Source organism: Phyllopteryx taeniolatus, chromosome 11, assembly GCF_024500385.1.
Source record: "Phyllopteryx taeniolatus isolate TA_2022b chromosome 11, UOR_Ptae_1.2, whole genome shotgun sequence".
Lineage (NCBI taxonomy): Eukaryota > Metazoa > Chordata > Actinopteri > Syngnathiformes > Syngnathidae > Phyllopteryx > Phyllopteryx taeniolatus.
In genome coordinates this window covers 21,421,913-21,442,314 of record NC_084512.1, presented here as the reverse complement: position 1 = coordinate 21,442,314, position 20,402 = coordinate 21,421,913, and the positions used below count along the sequence as shown (strand labels likewise).

The 20,402-nt window shown below is 42.3% G+C and overlaps 2 protein-coding genes across 2 annotated transcripts in view; both read right to left on the bottom strand.

Annotated features, from left to right (window-relative positions):
- Positions 1-1,924: 1,924 nt before the first annotated feature.
- Positions 1,925-12,714, bottom strand: klf5a (Kruppel like factor 5a). Its single transcript, XM_061789023.1, is given in 6 exon segments — positions 1,925-4,466; positions 7,567-7,626; positions 10,878-10,948; positions 10,950-11,662; positions 11,664-11,855; positions 12,545-12,714. Coding segments are annotated over 6 exon segments (1,377 nt in total). The 5' UTR covers positions 12,707-12,714; the 3' UTR covers positions 1,925-4,287.
- Positions 12,715-14,416: 1,702 nt separating this feature from the next.
- pibf1 (progesterone immunomodulatory binding factor 1) overlaps positions 14,417-20,402 on the bottom strand; it is a 29,420-nt gene continuing 23,434 nt past the window's right edge. Inside the window, exons 15-18 of the mRNA XM_061789020.1 lie at positions 20,175-20,305; positions 18,186-18,270; positions 15,623-15,802; positions 14,417-14,558 (exon numbers count right to left, since the gene is read on the bottom strand). Of these exons, the coding sequence (XP_061645004.1) occupies positions 14,505-14,558; positions 15,623-15,802; positions 18,186-18,270; positions 20,175-20,305 (450 nt within the window). The 3' untranslated portion in view covers positions 14,417-14,504. The remainder of the gene's footprint in view (positions 14,559-15,622; positions 15,803-18,185; positions 18,271-20,174; positions 20,306-20,402) is intronic.

The following is a 20,402-nucleotide window of genomic DNA, read 5'->3' as shown; positions in this document are numbered from 1 at the left end:
CAGGATTGCCTTGGTTCTCTCCGGGTTGTCTGGCTTCTTCCTCTCTACATTTGAAAAATATGCATGTTAAGTTCAGTGAATACTGTAAATCACAGGTGTCAAACTCAAGGCTCGGGGACCTGATTCCGGCCCACTAAAGCAAATAAAGTGTGTCTACATCACTTTTCTTGGTAAATGCAGAAATTGCAGTTGTACTTCATTTTTAACTGATATTACAAGCATTTTTTTCACCAAATCCCTTCTTAACATTAGTTGAATAATAGTTTTATCCAGTGTTACTTTCACTTACGAATAATTCCGTTCCGTGACCAAGCTTGTAACTCAATTTACTCAAATCTGACATTTCGTTCTATCTCCCCTCCCAAAACACAATATTTATTATGTTTTTAATTTAAAAAAATAGCACTGTATTGTATAAAACATAGTGAAGCACAGTAACTGAGAATGTAAAGAAATAAACTGGTTTCATGAAGTGTAATTACTGTACATAACTGTATTATTCCGTATATTTGTTGGGACCACGTAAGAGGGAGCAAATATCTCCTATTCAGGCCTCCTTTCACTGGCTGCCAGTGCACTTTAGAGTTCATTTTAAGATTCTGCTATTTGTTTTCCAAACAATGCTTGTGTTGGGCGCCCACTCCATTACACTCACAGCTGTTTCTGATATTTTGCCCCCCCTATTGCATGTAAGTAAAGAAGGTTTTCAAAATCATATTGTTAAATTAATACCTCTCTAATAGTGTCAATCAAAACAGAGTATTATTAGCAATGTGAAAGCACCTTTTTTGTGTGTAGATGGTAATGTACAGTAAATCTCATGCGTGTTACTCCTCATGTATATTTAAAATGTATGTACATGGACTTTAAATGTATTTTGGTAGATGTTGGTGTTTACTCTGTAGCCAGCTCATGCACAATACACTAAGTGCAAGAATCCCACTGATTCTGAATGTATAACACATAAGTAAGATTTAATAGTAATGTTTTATTGTCCCCTCACATCATTGTTTTTCAAAGAGAGGGTTTATTGTTCAAAGGTCGACGTAAGATCCCTGCTGATTTTGTGGGGCGAATACAGTAAAAATAATCCAAAATTGACTTTCCTTAATGTTTTCTTTTATGTCCTACTGTTCCACAACTATTATTTTAGTTAAAACCAATGAAAAGTTCATGTTGGATCTGCAGCACACTCACTATTGGTGAGCACATATGCCTCACAGTTCTTAGGTTCTGGATTTGAACCTCTGTGCCACACTAAAGGCACTACAGAAAATGGCCATTCATGAACATAATAAAAGGTCATTCAATGATACATGAATCACCCATGCTTTTGGAATCAGTGAAGTGTAAAATGCACTTGTGAATTTTATATTTTGACCTGTATATGTCATCAGCCTAACAGTATGCCTAAGTCATATTTTTATATTTTTTGTAAAAACAAACAAAAGAACATTTAACAAGAGTCCAGTTGCCTCGATTCCACCTTTGCCGGTTATAATGACCAGGATGAATGAGAGTTGCACAAACATAAAGAAAAAACACAATTGATATTGTGACAATAACTTAAAAATAACTTGAATAATGGTGCTAGTAGGCTAACAATTTGTATTTTTATGTCAAACTATTTTGTCAATTTAAAATATGTCAGTTAAGCACCAAAAAATGTTAAGTTTGGATCGACTTTGTGTCTGGAGCTATCAAAATGCAATTGTGTGGACATAAACACTGACATAAAACAGAATATGTGATTTATTTATCTAGTGAGTTGATCTAAAATCAAGACATGGATGATTAATAAGATGACTGACTCAAATTGACCATTTTCTCAAGCTGCAAGAGTTCGGCACTTACTCATGTCAAACAAGAATCTGGTTTTAGGTGGGAAAATGTGACAAAACATTGCAAAGCATGGATAGAAGTGTCAGTTTATTTTTTTTATTTTATTAGGTTTCACTCAGTTGAAGAAAAAACAACTTTTGTCTTTGGAACGTTAAACGAACGAGAGAAAAAGGCCCAAAAAAAATACAAAGCAAATTGCATGACAAAAATTGACATGAAAACAATTTTAAATGTGGGGTGACTTCCTTTTTTTTTTTTTTTTTTTTTTTGCCCTTTTGTTTACAAAAAAAGAAAAGCTAAAAAAAAATGTATTTACAGTGCATCTATATATTTACATTAAGGCATTTTTGCTGGGGTCAAAAGAAGACGGCGGGCGTGATATGAACCCCACTTGTACACAAATAAATAGTCAGATCTAGTGTGATATTTACGTTTACAGTGCTATTCTCTGGTTGCTACCTGCTGTGGGTGAACACACACACACACACACACACGACCGACAACATTTTGGACTGATTTGCACATCGGCTGAGGAAACATTTGATGTCTTCTGTTGTGACAGTATAAACAAAAAACAGCACCGTGATTGTTTTAAAGTCTCAGTGCATCACAGCTCTGCTACAATTTATTCAACACAAACCAGACTATATAGAGGCACTTTTTAATAAAGGTGGAGATGACGACAGGCTTTGGTTCAAGAACATACCAAATGACATGGGAAGTGAGAGTGTTTTTCAAGCTGCTCGTGTTCGTGTCTGCTTCGCTAAAAGACAAAATGAATAATTGATCAGCTAATTGCTGCTCTTAAGCAGCCTCCCTCTTGGCAAAATAAAAAATAAAAATAAAAAATAAAAAAAAATCCTTCCATATGTCCGCCCCCTTTTTCCCTTTCTTCCATCCCCGACACATTGATCGTCCAGCGGTGTAGTTTTTACTCACTCGTTTTTTCTGTATTACCAATTTCTAGTGCAAACCAAAGGATTTGGTTAAAAATAAACAAAAAACAAATAAAGGAATAAAGAAGCCCAATCTGGATATTCTAGTTCTAGGAGGTAACAAAATATGATTTGGCTTGACTAGTTTCGCACATCCATTCGTCCATTTTCTATAACGCGTATCCTCATTAAGGTCGACTGGAGCCTATCCCAGGTGACTTTGGGCGAGAGGCGGGGTACACCCTCAACTGGTCGCTACCCACTCGTAGGGCACATATACACCACTCGCAAAAAAAGATTTTCAGGTGAAATTTCTAGATGAACCAAAAATGCACTATAACCTTAAAACTTTACAAAAATAATAATAATAATAATAAAAACCACGTAAGGTTTCAACCTTTTTAACTGACACCCAATGTGCATAACCAACAGCAAGAGCCAGACGCTCTTTCCGTTGGCATTAGCACTGCTGTCGGTGTCAGCTGAGGAGGGTGCAGCAGTGGTAAGTAAGAGTAATATTGAAATGGTAAACTATATTAAATGTTGATTGATGTTCTTATCAATTACATTCAAAGTTTACATGATTCACTTGTTATATTATAATCCTCAAGAAGGATTTTATCTAGCTCAGTAAATACAATTTTCTCAAATTCACACTTTTTAGTTGATAAAAGTTAATGTTCAAAATTAATTTGGCGTACGTGGATTTGGAGGATTGAGGACGACCTTGGATTGAGGACGACCTTGGGTCACCAAATGACTAAATACGCCCCGGCCAAGGACGTTCACTTTATGCCTTTCTGTGACTCTTCCAGTCTCTCTGTACCTCTGTTGTAACCTGCTGGTGACTCTATTTCAGTGGCCACTTCCCTCCAGGAACATCCTGTTTGACGCTATCAAAGGTTAACTTTGTTGTTGTTGTCAACATCTGTTGGGAATTTTGAGGCAACCGCAACTTGCACAATAAGTACGGAAATATTGAACATCAAATTAAATTCACCTGTAAAGGTTACAGTGTATTTTAGGTTCATCCTGCAATTTCACCCGAAAGGTGAATATCCCAAACTTGTTGCGAGTAGTTAAGACAAACAAGCAGTCACACTCACATTCACACCTATGGACAATTTAGAGTCTTCAATGAACCGTACATGCATGTTTTTGGAATGTTGGGCGAACCTGGAGTACTCGGAGAACATGCAAACTCCACACAGGTAGAACAGAGCTGAGATTCGAGCCCCGAACCTCAGAACTGTGAGGAAAACGTGCTAACCGCTCGGCCATCGTGCTGCCTAGTTTCGCACACCAGACACGGGTTAAGTGCTTATCATTCCAGTCATAAAAGGACTACGACCTTTTTATTTCCCCAGTCTGTATTGAGTGTATCTGAAGCTCATTCCAGTTGCTCCTGCACCACCAGTGGGAGTCGGCGAGACCTTCCCCAGGGAAAAAAATTAACAAAAGAACAAACCCCCAAAATGTCATGAGCGAGTGCTTTCCGCATGGTCAAGTGTTAGTTCTGGTGCCTCTTCATGTGCAGGGCCAGATGGTCCGAGCGGGAGAAGGAACGCGAGCACACGGGGCACTGGAAGGGCTTGGCGCCCGTGTGTTTGCGGTAGTGGCGGGTCAGCTCGTCGGAGCGGGCGAAGCGCCAGTCGCAGCTGTCCCACGTGCACCTGTAAGGCTTCTCACCTGCAGGGGGAGAAAGGAAAGACTTTGTGAGCAAGTTTCCAGTGGTGGAAGAAGTATGCGCACTCTGTACTATGAGTACAAATATAGTGACGACGCTGAGTGCCCCAACTTCTCTGCACACAAAATAGTCTCCCTTTTTATTAAGAAAAACAAAAACAACAACAAAACACGTTACATGTTGCATGTTGTTGGGTAAGCGCTAGCTAGCACTGGCTCAACATTTATGCTATCCTAAAGCTAACAACTGTGAACTAACAAAACATGCTAATACCTAATGATAACTGACAAAATACCTTCCTTGTATGTGTTTTTTCAGATTAGATGGAGTAGTTATAAACAGCAGAATCTTGCGGTTTTAAGGCTGGCATAAGACACAACGCATTCGCCACAAATAATTCATCTGAAGCCAAATCTCCGAGACTGTTGTATCATCGTCGTTATTGCTCTCTGGTTCACATTCTTCCATGTTGCTGTTCAACCTGTTTTGTTTTTTTTTCACCCTAATATCTCAAAGTATCAATCAATCAAGAGCTCAACTGCAGCCGACTTCACATCTCTCTATTGACATCTTTTTCACATTGTGTGGTCATCCGTGAAGGTTGAAAAAAGTAACCTTGTTTGACAAAACAAGAAGTAGAAAGTACACGTGTCTTTTATAAATGCAAAAAAAAAAAAGTCGTCAGAAAAAAAATAAAAAATACCTACTGGTACCTGAAAATTCTACTCAAGTCTAATTTGTACTTGAGTACTGTGAGCAAAGGATAGCAGCCAAATTAACGAACACCGCGTCGTGGTGATTCACACTATCGGATTAGCAGGAACTGGAAAGGCTGGTTGGCTGCGGTACACCGTTCCACCCAGGGGGCGAGTGGCGCGGAGTGTCGGCCATCTTCTTGCATAAGGACCTTTGTCACCTGTCATCTTCAAAAGGATCTCATTTGTTTCCTTTTTTTGCCCCCAGGGGCTCCACATTACTGCGGCGGCCACAAATACCGAGCGATGTACTGTGTGCTTGGGTACGGGAGGGCGTTACCCACTCATGTAGCTTTAAGTGGTGTTCACAGATATTGATAATTGGGTCAAATTTAAGCACCCCCCCCCCCCCCCCCCACCCCCATATATTTACAGTTTTCACCATTCTTTTCACAATTCTTCACTGAGAAATCCCTTGCTCCTACTGCCTTATGGTGACTCATTCATTTCCATTCCAATTCATGTTGCCAAATAGGGTTCCTTAACTTGTAAAGGGCACACAATTTGGCCCCCTAGTTCACCTGCTAAATGTGCTTCATTCTGATTCTGATCAAAATTCTTTTTTTGCGTTTTATATTCATATTTTTTTTTAAACATAGGCAAGATTGTGCAGAAAAAAGAATGAACAGGGCGGGGAGTTCATATCTCGCAACACACTCTCAAACACACACACACACACACACACACACACACAATCAGGATAATGGATGTTGATGGAGATTAGAGGGGGAACTCCCACGGGAACCCAAACGCATTAGGAATCATCTCATACAGATTAGTGACAGGTGTATGTGCGTGCGTGTGTGTGTGTGTGCAGTCAAGTGTCTGAATAAGAGCGGTGCATCGAGTAGCAAAAAGAAAGGCGTCGAGGGAGGGTGGGGAGCGAGGGCATGGGGGAGATCGGGGGGGGTTTTGAAGGTGGAAGAAAAAAAAGACGGTGAGATTGAGTGAAAGCTACAAAGAATAGACAATAAGGAAATTGGTTGTGTGTCTCTTTGTGCATCGAAGCAATGTTTAATTGTCGTGTTCCAGACCCCCAAGCCCCCTACCCCATCACCCCATCCGACTCGCCTAAGGTGTGTGTGTGTGTAAGATGTGGAATGTGTAGATATCAACAGAAGCTTTGTTTAGTTAGCTGCTCCGAGGTGGGGCCCAAAAAACACCTTCCAGGGCTTGTTTGTTGCTTCTGCTCGTCCAAACTAACAATTCGGACGACAGGACGGGCGAACGGCAGAGGAAGACTGGAAGCGAAAGCGACTACAAGGGCAGTCCGTTGCTCAATGGAGACCTCCTCCAAGGCCAAATATATGCCAATTTGGATCATGAACAAATTGTACATCTTTGTAAATACCTAGCTTGTGTTGACACATCAGAAACGTTATCGTTTTAACCTCAGAAGAACTTTATTACATAATAATGTTTAAAAAAAATAGGAAGTAGTAGTAAAAACAAAACAGTAATTTATACATATTTTTCATTATTTATTTGTATTTAATAATTAGATTGTCACTCGCATTCTTGGCTGGGAGCAATCCCTTGTAATGAGGTGTGTCATCCTTTTTGACTCAAGGTAACAAATATGGTTCCTTGCCCTAAATAGGGCTATGATTCAGGTATAAAAATTTAAAAAACATTTCCCTCAAGTTTGATTTTAAAATAAAAATGGTTAAAATTTAATTTTGAACTAGACTTGATCATGTTTGTGTGAGTAAACATAATGCCTTTATTGCTCCGACTATATTGAAAAATAATTCCAGGATTCCCACCTTTAAGCGGGGTAGACTTATACCAAATTGTAACATCTTAACTGATTATTAGAATGGGAGAGACCCCCACACATGACGAGGGGGGGAAAAAAAAAAGAAAATCTGTTTTCTGAGCACCCTCAACACACTACAACAATTGGGCCTTTACGACCTTTGATCAGAAAGGGGAAAATGCTCAAATTCTTTTTCGATTATTGGTACGCGTGTACCATGCTTAAACTATAACCTAGCCAAGTAGATATTGATGCATGTGTGCTTAGTAACAAAATAGATTTCGGCGCAGCATGGTAAGCGAGCTGACATTGTACCCCATACCCTGAGTGTCATTGCCCCCCCCCCACCAACCCCGTCACATGGCAGAAGTGTGTCACTTCCACCTGCTTTGATGGAATAGTATATTAGGCAGACGATGCGGAATGGTGCAGCAGGCTACATTTACACATACACAAACACATGCCAGGAACACAACACTCTGCCTGGCAACACGGTGCCAGGCGCAAACGCCGAAATACGAGTCGCGCGCTCATTTTCTTCCCGGGCAATTATTCTTATTATCGGAAAGGGACGAAGCGACGTCTTACCCGTGTGGGTCCTGAGGTGGGCTTTCAGATGGGACGACTTGGTGTAGACCTTCTTGCAGCCTGTCGGGACAGAAACCAACGCAACTCAATCACATGTCATGGGATACCTCGTGGAAACATGTAATGAGAGCCAATTATTGAGCTGTATCAAAAAGTATTCTACTCATACCGCTATGTCGTGAGATGTTTCTCATCATTGGATACCTTATGGCAGTGTTTCTCAACATTTATTGAGCCCAGCCACATATTTCACATTTGAAAAATCTGGCTGTACACCACCAAACAAAGTATTTAGCTACCGAAATAACGATGATGTCATCTCAGTTTACTCACAAATTGACTTTGTGTGCAATCTGGGCCTGTTTAGTTGAAGCTATTCTGTTGTATGAATGGCAACAGATGGATACAAAGGTTAATTCTTCCTTCTGCCATCTTGTGAAAAGGCATTTCATTGTTCTACCTGTCACAATATGCCGCTGACATAATGGAAACCCGTTTGAGCATTTATTCGACAAAGGTCCTAACTTGGACGCTCTTTGTCTTCACTAGTAAAGAATTCTGTGCACGAGTAGAATGACTGTATCTTAGTAGGAACGTTTTTTCCCCCTACTACTACTGACACATTTGGCCTACTAGTGCGGAATTCAACCTTAAGAGTAAACTATTATTATTACAAATTAATTATCAAACGGCTTTATGAATCCTTTAGAGCGTTTATTCGACAATCCTGATTGTCCAACTTTCAAAATTCTGGTCTTAAGACACTGGCTTATATTGATGAAAAAGGATACATTATTTGCAAGAAATTAACAACAGAGTTCCGACCAATTAGGTAAAAAGAAATTCTGCGGCACACCTGATGATCTCTCACAGCAGACGAATGTCCCAGTAATTTCTTTCATCAAACTCGGCTAATAAAGCAAGCGAATGAACACGCATGTCGAGACGGCAGTCGAACAGGTTGAACCACTCTTGCTCATCGTATGACATCACAATTGACAGAATTAACATTCACGCCTGCATTCTTAATGAGGTTTTTCCACAACATGGACTAAGGGGGGTCACCTTGAAACACGTCCCTATGCGTTAGTTTCGCATTGAGACAATCTCTCCTTGACGCGTGAGAGCACTCTGCATCATTTGAATTTTAAGACGTTGGACGTGCGCAAACACGCATACAGGAAGCTCCGCTTTTAAGCCTCCTTTTTACACGCTGACGCCACTCGGCCTGCAAGTAGCTGCACATCGAGCACCTCCCGTGAGAGCATTGAGATGATTTTTGGGGAATAAAAAGATTCCAGTGAATCAACGCGGCTAGCTAACCAAGTGAACTGGGAGCCGTCGAGCTGACAAAACAGGCCTGCTTAATTAACACAAATATGCCCACAGGTTGATTCCATCATCATACCAGTAATGTCTTTAACGCCGCAACCATCTGTGAGAACTGACTGCAGAGTGCGCTCCGGCTGTAAAACGTGTGATAATCCACAAAGGGAAGAAAAGAGAGTTTAAAAAAAGGAAAACAAAAGAAACTCTAGTAACCAGTTGTAATAACTCATCAGCCTGCTATTTTGTACAGACAGTAAACAACAATGTCAGCCCAAACAATCCTGATTTGGATCAGGACCAAATTGTACACCATCACCCCCTTGCATATTCCTGAATTTTGTCATTAATACTCAAGCATTTGTCACAGAAAATTGAAGGAATAGTTTCAACAAAACTAGTTGTTCCTCGAGCTGTGTCAGGCAACAACGCAGGATTTGCGATCGTAACTATTGCACCGGTTTAACATTTACGATTGTTGGCTGGCACGTAAGGATTTACATTTTTAATGTTTGAATAGGTTTCCCATTTATGATTTGATGGCTGGTCCTAACCGCTTTTTTCCAAGAAGACTGTGGCGGACAAATGCATCCCACACCTCAGGATAAGCACTCAGGATAATCTTTTAGTGATGTCCGATAATCGGACCTTTGCGGACTTTTATCAGAAGGGAGGAAAAAAATACTTATTAGTTGAATTGTTGGTATGATTATACCCCCCCCCCCCGCCTTTAACAAACGTTAATAAATAACGTTACCCAGTAGATATTGATGTGTATTGAGTCTTACCACAAGCTCATCGTTCACCATAATCTTATAAAGACATTTGGGTCTTTGCTGACTTTCATCAGAAGGGAGGGAAACGCTCCCATTCATCAAACTATCGGTATGTGTGTACTCTCCTTAAGGCTGTTTGATGTAATATAATTTTAAAATCACAGCGATAAACGTCGAAGGTGGTCCAAAGCAAAATGCTAAACGTCGTCCGACCATGTTAGTGAGTTCGTTTGTCCCATCACGGCACACATCTGGGAACACTGAGAACTAAAATTAGCACTGATGCTTTACCCGGCATATGTCTGAAATTGGTCAGTAATTTTCAAAAAACTTGTAGGAATATTACAAGAATATAATTCTGGATCCATGTCAAAATGTAATGGGCCTGTGCCACACCCCTCTGCAAAGTGCTTCAGTAGTTATGCCGAGGACAACTTTGCCACTTTCACAAGTAGAACGACTACATGTTACTTATGAGGCAAAACCATGCACTATTAGTACTAGTAGCGCTTAGTTGTCAACTAGTGCACAGTTTTGACTCACTAGTAACATGTAATTGTCCTACTAGTTATGACAAAGAGCATACCAGTACATGGACTAGAATAAAGTGCTCAAACACTTTTCCCAGCCGTTTGAGCATTTAATCAATAGATATTGATGCGTAGTGACTGCGTATCCTTGATATCCATCTTTAGGTATTATTACACTCTTTGTCTTGACTAGTAAGACAACACAAGCACTAGTAGAACAACAAGGGCATACCAGTAGAACGACTGTGTCTCATTAGTAACATTTTCCCACAACTGCTCTGCACACTAGCAGGACAACTTTGACACACTAGACTAGACATACTATTATTAGTGAGGCAAAACTACTAAAGGGCATTTTGGTGCGACTAGTAGGCTCCAGGAGGCTACTAGTGCAGGATAGATGCCTACTAGTTGGGCCTACTAGTGTTACTAATGCAGCACAGTCGTTTAGTAGTAAGGTTTAAATTTGTACTAGTAGGTCAAAAGTGGCACGAGTAGTGCAAAAATAATTACTAGCAAGGAAAATGTTGTTCTACTAGTGTGCTGAATGGTGCTACTAGTGAGGACAAAGTGCAAAGTAGTATATGGACCTTAAGCTGGATATCAAGGACATTGAATGACTGCTCAACCAGCTTTCCATACACAAGCAACAATGCTAAGCATGTGATTTTGTTCCAACCTGGATAATCACAGTGGTGGATCCGTCGCTTCTCCAAGTCCGGGTTGTTCCTGCGGTTGTAGCGGGCGGCGGTGAGGGCCTGCGTGGCCGCGGGGGGCGTGGGGCAGCGGCGCGGCTTGTCCCGGGACTGCGGGAGCGGTGCCCGAAGCGAGGGGCAGCGCCATGGCATCGGGCGCCAGTCCTGGGCCGCCGCCCGCCAGCTTGGAGGCGATGGTGGCTGCGTACGAGGGCGGCGGCGACATGGTGTGGAGGAGCTCCTTCTGCCTGTCGGGGCTACCCGGCTCGGAGCTGGGCGGCGAGGGCGGCAGGTAGGGCTGCTGTTGGAAGAAGTGGGCGTGCGGGCGCGAGTAAGGGGCCCCGCCGCAGAAAGAAGACTTAGCAGTCTGATCTTGTTGGGTGGTACAGAAGGGCGTGCGGACGGTGGAGGAGTGTGGAAGCTGCTGCTGGTGCTGCTGCTGCTGCTGCTGAGGGTCATGATGATGGTGAGCCTCCATGCCGTCGCCATGGTGATGCTCCAAACCGGAGATCAGGAGCTGGAAGAGCGAGGCGCCGCCGTCGTGCTGGTGTAGCTGCTGCTCGAACGGCGACGACATCTCCTGTTTGATGAACACCTCCGGTAGAGCCTCGCCGCCCGGTTGATTGAAAGCGCTGGTGAAGTCGGGCAACCCCGCCATGTTGGTTACCATGGCGCCGCAGCTACTCGTGGGCACCTGGAGGTTCTGAGAGAAGCACGACGCCGCCGATTCCCTCTTGACCTGGACGAGGTCCCCGTGCGGCTGAGGGGGGCCGCGGCGGCTGGGCCAAGCCCGACCTCGGGTAGGCCACATCGGGGAAGAAGAGATTCATGTTGAGGGTGTACGGAGCCCCCGTGTGGTCCTCCCCGAAGAAGTGATCCACCCCTATGGCGCCGTCTCTTTGGGACTTCTGAGTGTCTGGAAGCGGCTGTGGGGAGAGATAGCGGTCCATCTCACACTTTGCCTGTCGAAAGGACCCCAAAAAATATATAAGCATTTCACTCAGCTTTTGACAAGGTGTCACACAACCATTTCAGATTTGATAGGCAAGTCACCACTAAGACATTTATCAAGTAGTCATCAATAGGCGGCTGCCACATTCCCACTCTGCGTGTAAGGCTGAACTCAGAACACCTACAAGCCTTCCTGCATGGGCTCCACTTTTTACTGCTATGACTTTGCATATTTCTTGTAAAAATTCTAACAAGGATTTAGCTTGGAGAAAGAGCATGCAAGAGAATAAAGGGAGGCGAGGGAACACCCATGGATATGCATGCAATGGCAGTAGTAGGAGTTGTCTGGGATGGGCTCCTGCTATTTCTAAGCTCCCGTACCGGCTGTTTCCACGGTCCTCTCGTCTTCTTTGCTCTACTGCGGGGCAGTGAGAGTTTGCGGGACCTTTCAGACCAGGGTCAGTTGGTGCGAACCGACAACTGCTCGCCAACTGGCTGCACATGCACAACACGAAAAAATGCGCGGGGATGCCTTGCGTGTTTACCGCAAATGGTTCACGATGTATTTAAAAAAAAAAAAAAAAGTGGCGCGTGCGGTGTTGTAATGGTGTGGCAGGCCGGTTAGGAAAAACAGCCGCCACGCCCATTGAATCCCAAACACAATCGATCACAATCCGTGTACGAGTGGGAGCTTTTTCACCTGTGTGTAGACGCTGTGTCCGCCTCTGTCCGAGTCGCCGATCTTGCACTCCAAGCCGAAGTCCTCCAGGTGAAATCCTGCGGGCAAGGACGCCTTGTGCAACGGGTAGAAGGGCTCCTCGTGCCCGCCGCCGCCTCCGCTCATCGCCAGTGTCGCAGCCATGGAGCAACGAAAATGGGGGAGAAAAATAAAAAACAAAAACACTTGGGGCCCCGTTTTAGTGCGCTGAAATGAGGAGGAAGAAGAGGAGGAGGATGCTACAGTCGAGCCGGGGGAGGGAATGGAGCAGGACGATCTTGCTTACATCCCCGTTTGCACTTGTCTCGCCTCCTCCAGCGGTCCACCATCAGTTTTCTATGCGCGGCGTGCAGGGCGGAGCGGGCCTGGTGTAAATAGAGCACACGCACCGCCTACCAGACCTTTAAAAGGCTGCCCATCACTCATTCAACCGCGGCCACCGCCCTGAACTTACCGTCTAAATACATTAACGACGCCAGCACCGCACATCCACTAGGGTAACGTCAAGGTTGAACAAACCTTGACACACATAGATTTTTTTTTTTTAAACTCAATTTTAAATAATTTTAGAGGAGCTCAATTTGTAGTGGGAAAAAAAGGAGAAGATGAAACTGAGGCAAAATAAGTATTGATATTAATAAATATTATTAAGTCATTGTATGAGATGTCACTTAGTCCTTCCATAAAAAAGTAAAATAAATCAGGTGGCATTTATACTAGTGGTGTAAAGGCAATCGCATTTGGTAAGGTAGAGATAGGGCCTACTCCATAAACAAACACAGTGCTGCTCCACCTCAGGTAAGTTACATGCTTTTGGCAGTACAGGGAGTCCTCAGTTTACAACTGAGTTCCGTTCCTACGGCGGCGATGTAACCCATAATTTGTAAGTGTGACATATCATAATCGATCGATAACCTACGCTAACACCGTATTAAAGTCATAATTACAGTAAATAGGGGAAAACACTTGTAAGCCAGACACAGTAATTAACAGCAGTTATTGAGCGTCCCTCCTTGTGGCATATGACGTATTCTTACGCCGCCGCGCAAACTAGTTCATTGTACGCCGTTAGTGACCTGGAAAAGTCATAATTACAGTAAATATTTGTACGAAAAACACTTTTAGGCCATCATAACGATTAAAAACTAACTTCCATTGTGCATTCTATCCATCGATCTATGTATAGATCGGTCTATTCATCCAGCTATCGATCGATCTATGTATCCATCTATCTATCTATCTATCTATCTATCTATCTATCAGAAGTGTTAAATATTTGAACAGTGATAAAGGGAGTGCTCAGGTGTGCCTGATGAGCACATTTATTGTATTGGTTGAGTTCGGATGTGTTTGGAAATGGAGCCATGATGACACACACTTAAAACATTTTTCAGAAACAGAACAAATGAATGCCCGTCTGTCAGCAGTCACGCGATGAAATCTGTGAATAGAACTCAATGCCAATTCTTGGATTTAGCTGGAAGATTAGGGCGTGCATTACAGACGAAAATTGAAAGACAGATGAGAATGTTAAAAAAAAGTCAGTATAAACTGGCAAGGTACCAAAGAAGGCATTCCAGCCCTGTTGTTCAGCAATGTACCGTGAACAATAATTAATGTGCAACAGCAGCCGCACTTTAACTACCAGGTGGATTTCACTTTGTACAATATGAGGTCATGCAAAATATGCCAAGCGTCCAATTCCAGACTAAAGCAGTGCGGAACAGATAAGAAGATAGATGGGCTCAAAAACAGAGACGTGCCAAGAAAGATGAATACCTTGGGCACTTTTACGAGGAATGTGTTACCTGAGGAACATCTGATTGTGTGGGAGAACAGCTAGTAATGGCTATTTCAAAACCTATAGAAGATTTATGAATCCAAAAGTGAGGGAAAAACATTTCAATGTGATTTTTTTTTTTTTTTAAAGCACCACATGTCATTATTTGGGTTTCTGCTTGAGTCTTTGGTACCAATCAGGAGCTTCTCTTTTGGTCTGCAAATAAAACAGAGGGAAAATTTGTTTAAGAGCATGATTTCTTTTTCTGTGGTTATCTAAAAAGTTTCAGACAATGAAGGTATCTTGTTTCAGAAAGAAGATGAACTGGTGTACAGCATTTGATTTTCTTGACAGAAGAAAATCAGGCGACACAACTAAACCCTGCTGTTATGTTGTAGGTCAAATTGACCCATTTAAAAATCTAGATTTTTAAAAAAAAAATTATGTGAAATTTTTATGAGAATAAACCTTCTGCTGCTGCCCTTATTTTGTTCTTCATGTATATATTTTATTGTTGGATTTGCTAACACCCCATTACGTGGTATATTGAAGATTGTAACCTGGCAGCAAGAGAAGAGGCTAAAAGGAAGGCGAGCGTGGGTGGTAGAAATGAAATATAAAAGAAAATATACATTCATTCTCCATTTCAAATGCAGATACACCTCAATATTTTACAATATTGCAGAAAATGCTTTTTAATTTCTGTTGTTCAATTCAAAAAGGGAAAATTCATATAGTATTATACAGATTTTCATCTTTTATAATTTTGATCTTATTTAAAAAAACAAAACCAGTCACTCTCTCTAGATATTAGAATATTAATAATGAAACTATAAAAAAAGAATTTTTAATAGAAATAGATAGGAATTGGCCTTCTGAAAAGTATTTTGTGTGTGCATTTCATGAATCTGTATAGATTAATGAGTTTTACTTTTTGACTTTAGCTACTGAAAGAAATACAATTTTGTACAATATTCTGATGTATTCAGATGCACCTGTATGTCATATATACACACACACCTAAACTCACCCCAAATTCACACCAACATAAATGAATACGTGATAAATGCTTCATCTCCACTTATATAACAGGAGGGATCAGGAGAATATCACTATTCCCCTTTGTGACACTTTGTCTCTCAACTGTTGCTCAAATGAAACCCAACTGCCAAAACCTTTTTTTCTCTTTCTTCTACTACCCTGCCAACGTAGCGTGTTTCCCTTGTCTCAGGTTGAGGAGTATGACTCACGCATGGGCATTGGCCCCGTCTGACACTTACGAACACGGTGGGTTTAGGTTTGCTGGGAGACTCGTCCTCGGTGGGCCCGCTGTCCTGCTTGGAGCGCCACTTGTCTGAGCGGGAGGCCCTTGGGTCGGCTTTGTTCGCCTCCAAGGGGCTTAGAACGTTTTCCTGTTGGGAGCGCATGCTGATCAGGACCTGCTTCATCATGGCTAACTCCTGCGGGATTGCATGGAGGGATGTGTTAGACTCTATTATGTGGTTTCTTATGTATCATAACTATTTGTCAAGAACATTGTATCCCAAGCTTTATTAAGCCAAGGCACATATTTTACATTAGAAAAATCTCATGGCACACAACCAAACAAAAATGTCCCAAAACGTACAGTATATACAGTGTGTGTTTTAGTGGTTTGTATAGTGAATAGTCAAGTCTGAATTTAGAGTTGTACACTTTCAGTGTAGTATGTTGTGCTGCAACATGCCCGGAAGCGCTGAGCTCTACTGGAAGAGATGCAGTACAATTAACAGCAAGAAGAAGAGGCAGAGAAGGTGCCCAACTAACTTCCAGTAATATTTGTTGTTTCCACAAAGCAGAGAGAAAATATGCCGGTGAGCATTGTTATATGCTCTGTTTGTATGTGTTGTTTCTCCACGGTTGTTAAGTTAGCAGTTGTTTGAAGGTTTGTAATTACTGTAACCTCGATGCTAATTAAATGTTAGCATTAAGATAGTGGAGTTTTATTAGACTAAATTATATGGTTTGGTTGAACATTTTGGTGTTAAATTTTTTTGTTTCATGTGTCAATTTTACAATAAATTTCAACTGGGAGTGACAAACTGCTTGAAGCAAGCACGCTTTGCCTCTTATTTGGAGAACTGTGCGAGAAAGATTGGGAACAGGTGTGAAGGAATACTTCAAAAATGTGTTTTAATTAGTTTGAGTGTGTTTTACTACAGTATGATTGAAACGTGCTAGAGAGGTAAAACTATTTAAAACTTGTTTCCATATAGACTCGCCGGTTGGTCTGAAATGTATCTGCTGCAATAAACGAGAGGATCATACTGAAAGGATGATCTCTCAATCTACTCACAAATTTACTATCTCAGTGTGAAATCTGGGCCTATTTCGCCGAACACAAAGCTATTCATCTGTTGTTTGAATGGCAACAGGTGGATACACAGGTTACCTGTACCTTCTGCCATGTAGTAAAAGAGCATTTAATTATTCTGCCATTATTCGGCACTGACATACTGTAGATAGATGAACAAATATTATTTTTTTTGTGGTAAAATATTTTATGACCATTTAATGAAAATTGGACAATTTCCTCCGGCACACCTGATCATCTCTCATGGCACACTAACATGGTTGGGAATCACTGGTCTAGGACAAGCTCTTAAAGGCGGCCCCAGGGCTCAACGAGCTTCAAGGGTCTTGCAGGGTGGGCTAAGGGAGTGGGGCAGAGGAAAGGACTCTGGGCCATTTCGCTGTTCTATTTATCACCCCTGAGGACATGAGCCCTGGCATGTCACACACACGCAGCAACGTGTGCACACACATACACACACACACACACACACGCTGCGGTGGCATCTCAAACAGGCAGGCGGAGAGGAACAGCTGTCTATGACAGGGCACATACTTCATACAGCAAACAGCAAGCGATGGGGAGAAGGGGGGGGGGACCTGTTTTCACGTGCGCGCACGCACACACAAACACACATACTCTTAAAGGAATTGTTGCAACACAGTGCGAGAACTCGCCTGGTGTGAAAAGCCTGAATGTTTGTTTAAAAAGCGACTCTTGCGCACTGAAAAGAGGCAAACAGGCACAACTGGCTCAATCATTGCTTTCTTGGTTTGAGGCCTTCTATGCACATGTGAAACTTTTCGGCTGTGTGAGCGGATCCCGACAACATCCGTCGGATAAACACAGCGAGGGGGAAAACATTTAATATGGTAAACCACAGGTGTCAAGACTCAAGGCCCGGGGGCCAGATCTGGCCCGTCATATCCTTTTACGTGGTCCGCGTAAGCAAATCATGTGTTCTTTTGTACCAAAATTTTATATTGTGTTCACTTTTAATAATATTGAGAAGTGGCGAGTACTGAACAAAAAATGTTTTAAAAAAAATAAAAAAGCGGTGACGCGAGCAGGTGGGTGTGTTTGGTGTTTGGACCATTTTCAACTGTACGAAAAACCAAGCGGATGCACATAAACTGGGACATAAAAAATATAATTAAATGGCTAATAAGAAAGTAGTAATTGGTATGGGTTGAAAAACGGGCACCATTCCATTCCATTTTGTTCCAAAATCAAATCATCTAAGGCATTTCTTTTTAAGGGTAATGTAAAATAAGGTTAGTTTGAAATTATAATAACATGTTTTGTGGATCATAGTTATATATATTATGTATATGTATATTTACAGTTTAAACTATTAATATAGGCAATTATAACCATTTTCAGTGGGGACGTCTACAGTATAGTTCACACATTTTTGCTCTTCGCGGTAGGTCTTTGTCCCAAACCCTTAAGAATACCGAGGGTTCATTGTACTGTAATTTCCCGTACAGAAGGGTTGTCATCACATATACCTCCCGATGGTTGAGGAGCCGTTCCAGATCGGCAGCCATGTTGTTCTTCACTTGCAGCAGAGCCGTCCGCTCTTTCCTCAGAGAACTGGTGACACACACACGGAGTGCAAGAGATCGGATGTTAAAGGAAAACATCACAACGTTCAATTTAGCTCAACTTATGAAACGAGTCAGACGGTTTACTGATGACTAAGAGTGACTCAAAACAATCGTGGCACATTCACTTCACCTGAATGAGATTTCTATTGTATCAGGGTGGAGTCTGATTATGATCAGTGCAGAAAACGTGTGGTAACAAACTGCGTCACGGTCCTTATGATTGAGGAAAGGAAGACATGAATGGGCTATGACCCTGCATCAATATCAAACGTGACAATAGCTGCTCGCCAGCCTCACAGACAACTGTTGAACATGTGTGTTAATCTCAGCACGAAAGTGAATGTTCCAGAGTTGGGAAGTCAGCGTTGGTGCTAGCAGCCACATGTAGGCTAAATAAAAGTAGAGCATTAAAAAACAAATGATGCCACTGTAACAGAGCCATGTGACATTCCACGATTCACAATGAATAGCGAACTGGCGTGCTAAATACTGACTTCCTCTCCGCCCCGTCACATGACCTGAAGCTACTTGTGGGTAGTGGAGTCTCAGGGGCTCCCAAAAGCTTTATTTCATACTTCCTGTTAGGTTTACATTGCTTATATTACATTTAAAGACGACACGGTGAGGTGCTTTGAGGCAGACTTGCGTTACTGGGTTGCCGTGCTGCCAGTAAGGCAATTAATTAAAGAGAATCACATTTTTATATACTGAATAAAAATAGGGCGGCACGGTGGACGACTGGTTAGAGCGTCAGCCTCACAGTTCTGAGCACCGCAAAAAAAACATGCAAGAATTGGAGACTCTAAATTGCCCGTAGATGTGAATGTGAGTGCGACTGGTTGTTTGTTTGTATGTGCCCTGCAATTGGCTGGCAACCAGTTCGGGGTGTACCCCGCCTCCTGCCCGATGATAGCTGGGATAGGCTCCAGCATGCCCGCGACCTTAGTGAGGAGAAGCGGTTCAGAAAATGGAATAAAAATAGAAACCCAACACTTTTGTTTTCGTGTGCTGAAGTCCAAGATCTAAAACATTGTGCATGTACACACAAGGCCTATTTCTCTCCAATATTGTTCACAAAAATGTCTAAATCAATGTTAGTGAGCACTTCTTTGCACAGATAATCCATCCACCTCATAGTTGTGGCATATTGAGACACTGATTAGACAGCATGACTGTTCCACAGGTGTGCCTTAGGCTGCCCACAATAAAAGGCCACTCTAAAATGTGCAGTTTTACTGTATTGGTGATGCTGCAACATGAGGGGATGGTGGTGGATCAATGACACAACTAATCAACCCTCCAAAAGAGCTGTGTTGCACTCCGTGAGACAAATCAGATACTGACTGGCTTTTCTGAACCCCCCAAGTTTCTCCAATATGGTAAAACTTTACATCATAGAGTGGTACTTTATTGTGGGCAGCCTAAGGCACACCTGTGCAATAAATGTGAGGCAAATAGTGGTCACAGCGGATATTGACTGGTTTTCTGAGTTTCAAACCTTGGAACCTCTCAACTGTGAGGCAGATGTGCCAACCACTTACTGTACTGCCCTTGGATTTACTGACATAAATGTGTTCGAAGTCTTTTTCCATCATAATTGTATATTGTGTTGTTCTCACCCCCATAAAAACACAAACATGGAATAATAAAGGCGCCAAAGCCATGGAGAGCCATGGAGAAAGAAAAGAAGAGCTAAATCACCCAAGGACTGGGAGAGATGGAGAACTGCCAATCAGTCATTTACAGTGGAGCAAATTAAATTAGGGTAATGGCCTCAAATTAAAGGTGTTGTTTCAATATACGGTGGATGGTGTGTGAGTGTATGGGTGTGTATGAGAGAAGGAGAAAGAGAGAGAGAGAGAGAGAGAGCGAGAGAGAGTGAGTGCGTACGTGACATCGTCTTCAAGTGAAGTGACTCGTTGCTTCAGGCTGTTGATCTGTGCGTCCTTTTGTCTCACCGTCTCGATCAGGTAGCTGTAAGGCTGCTGCGTCTGCTCCAGCAGCTGGTTGGCCACTAACAACTGTGCGATGCACAGAAAACCAAGAAGGTCACTCACAGGATATCACAATTGCAATTGTTCTGCTCGAGCTGCGCAACAGTTGTTTCGTGTGCTGTCC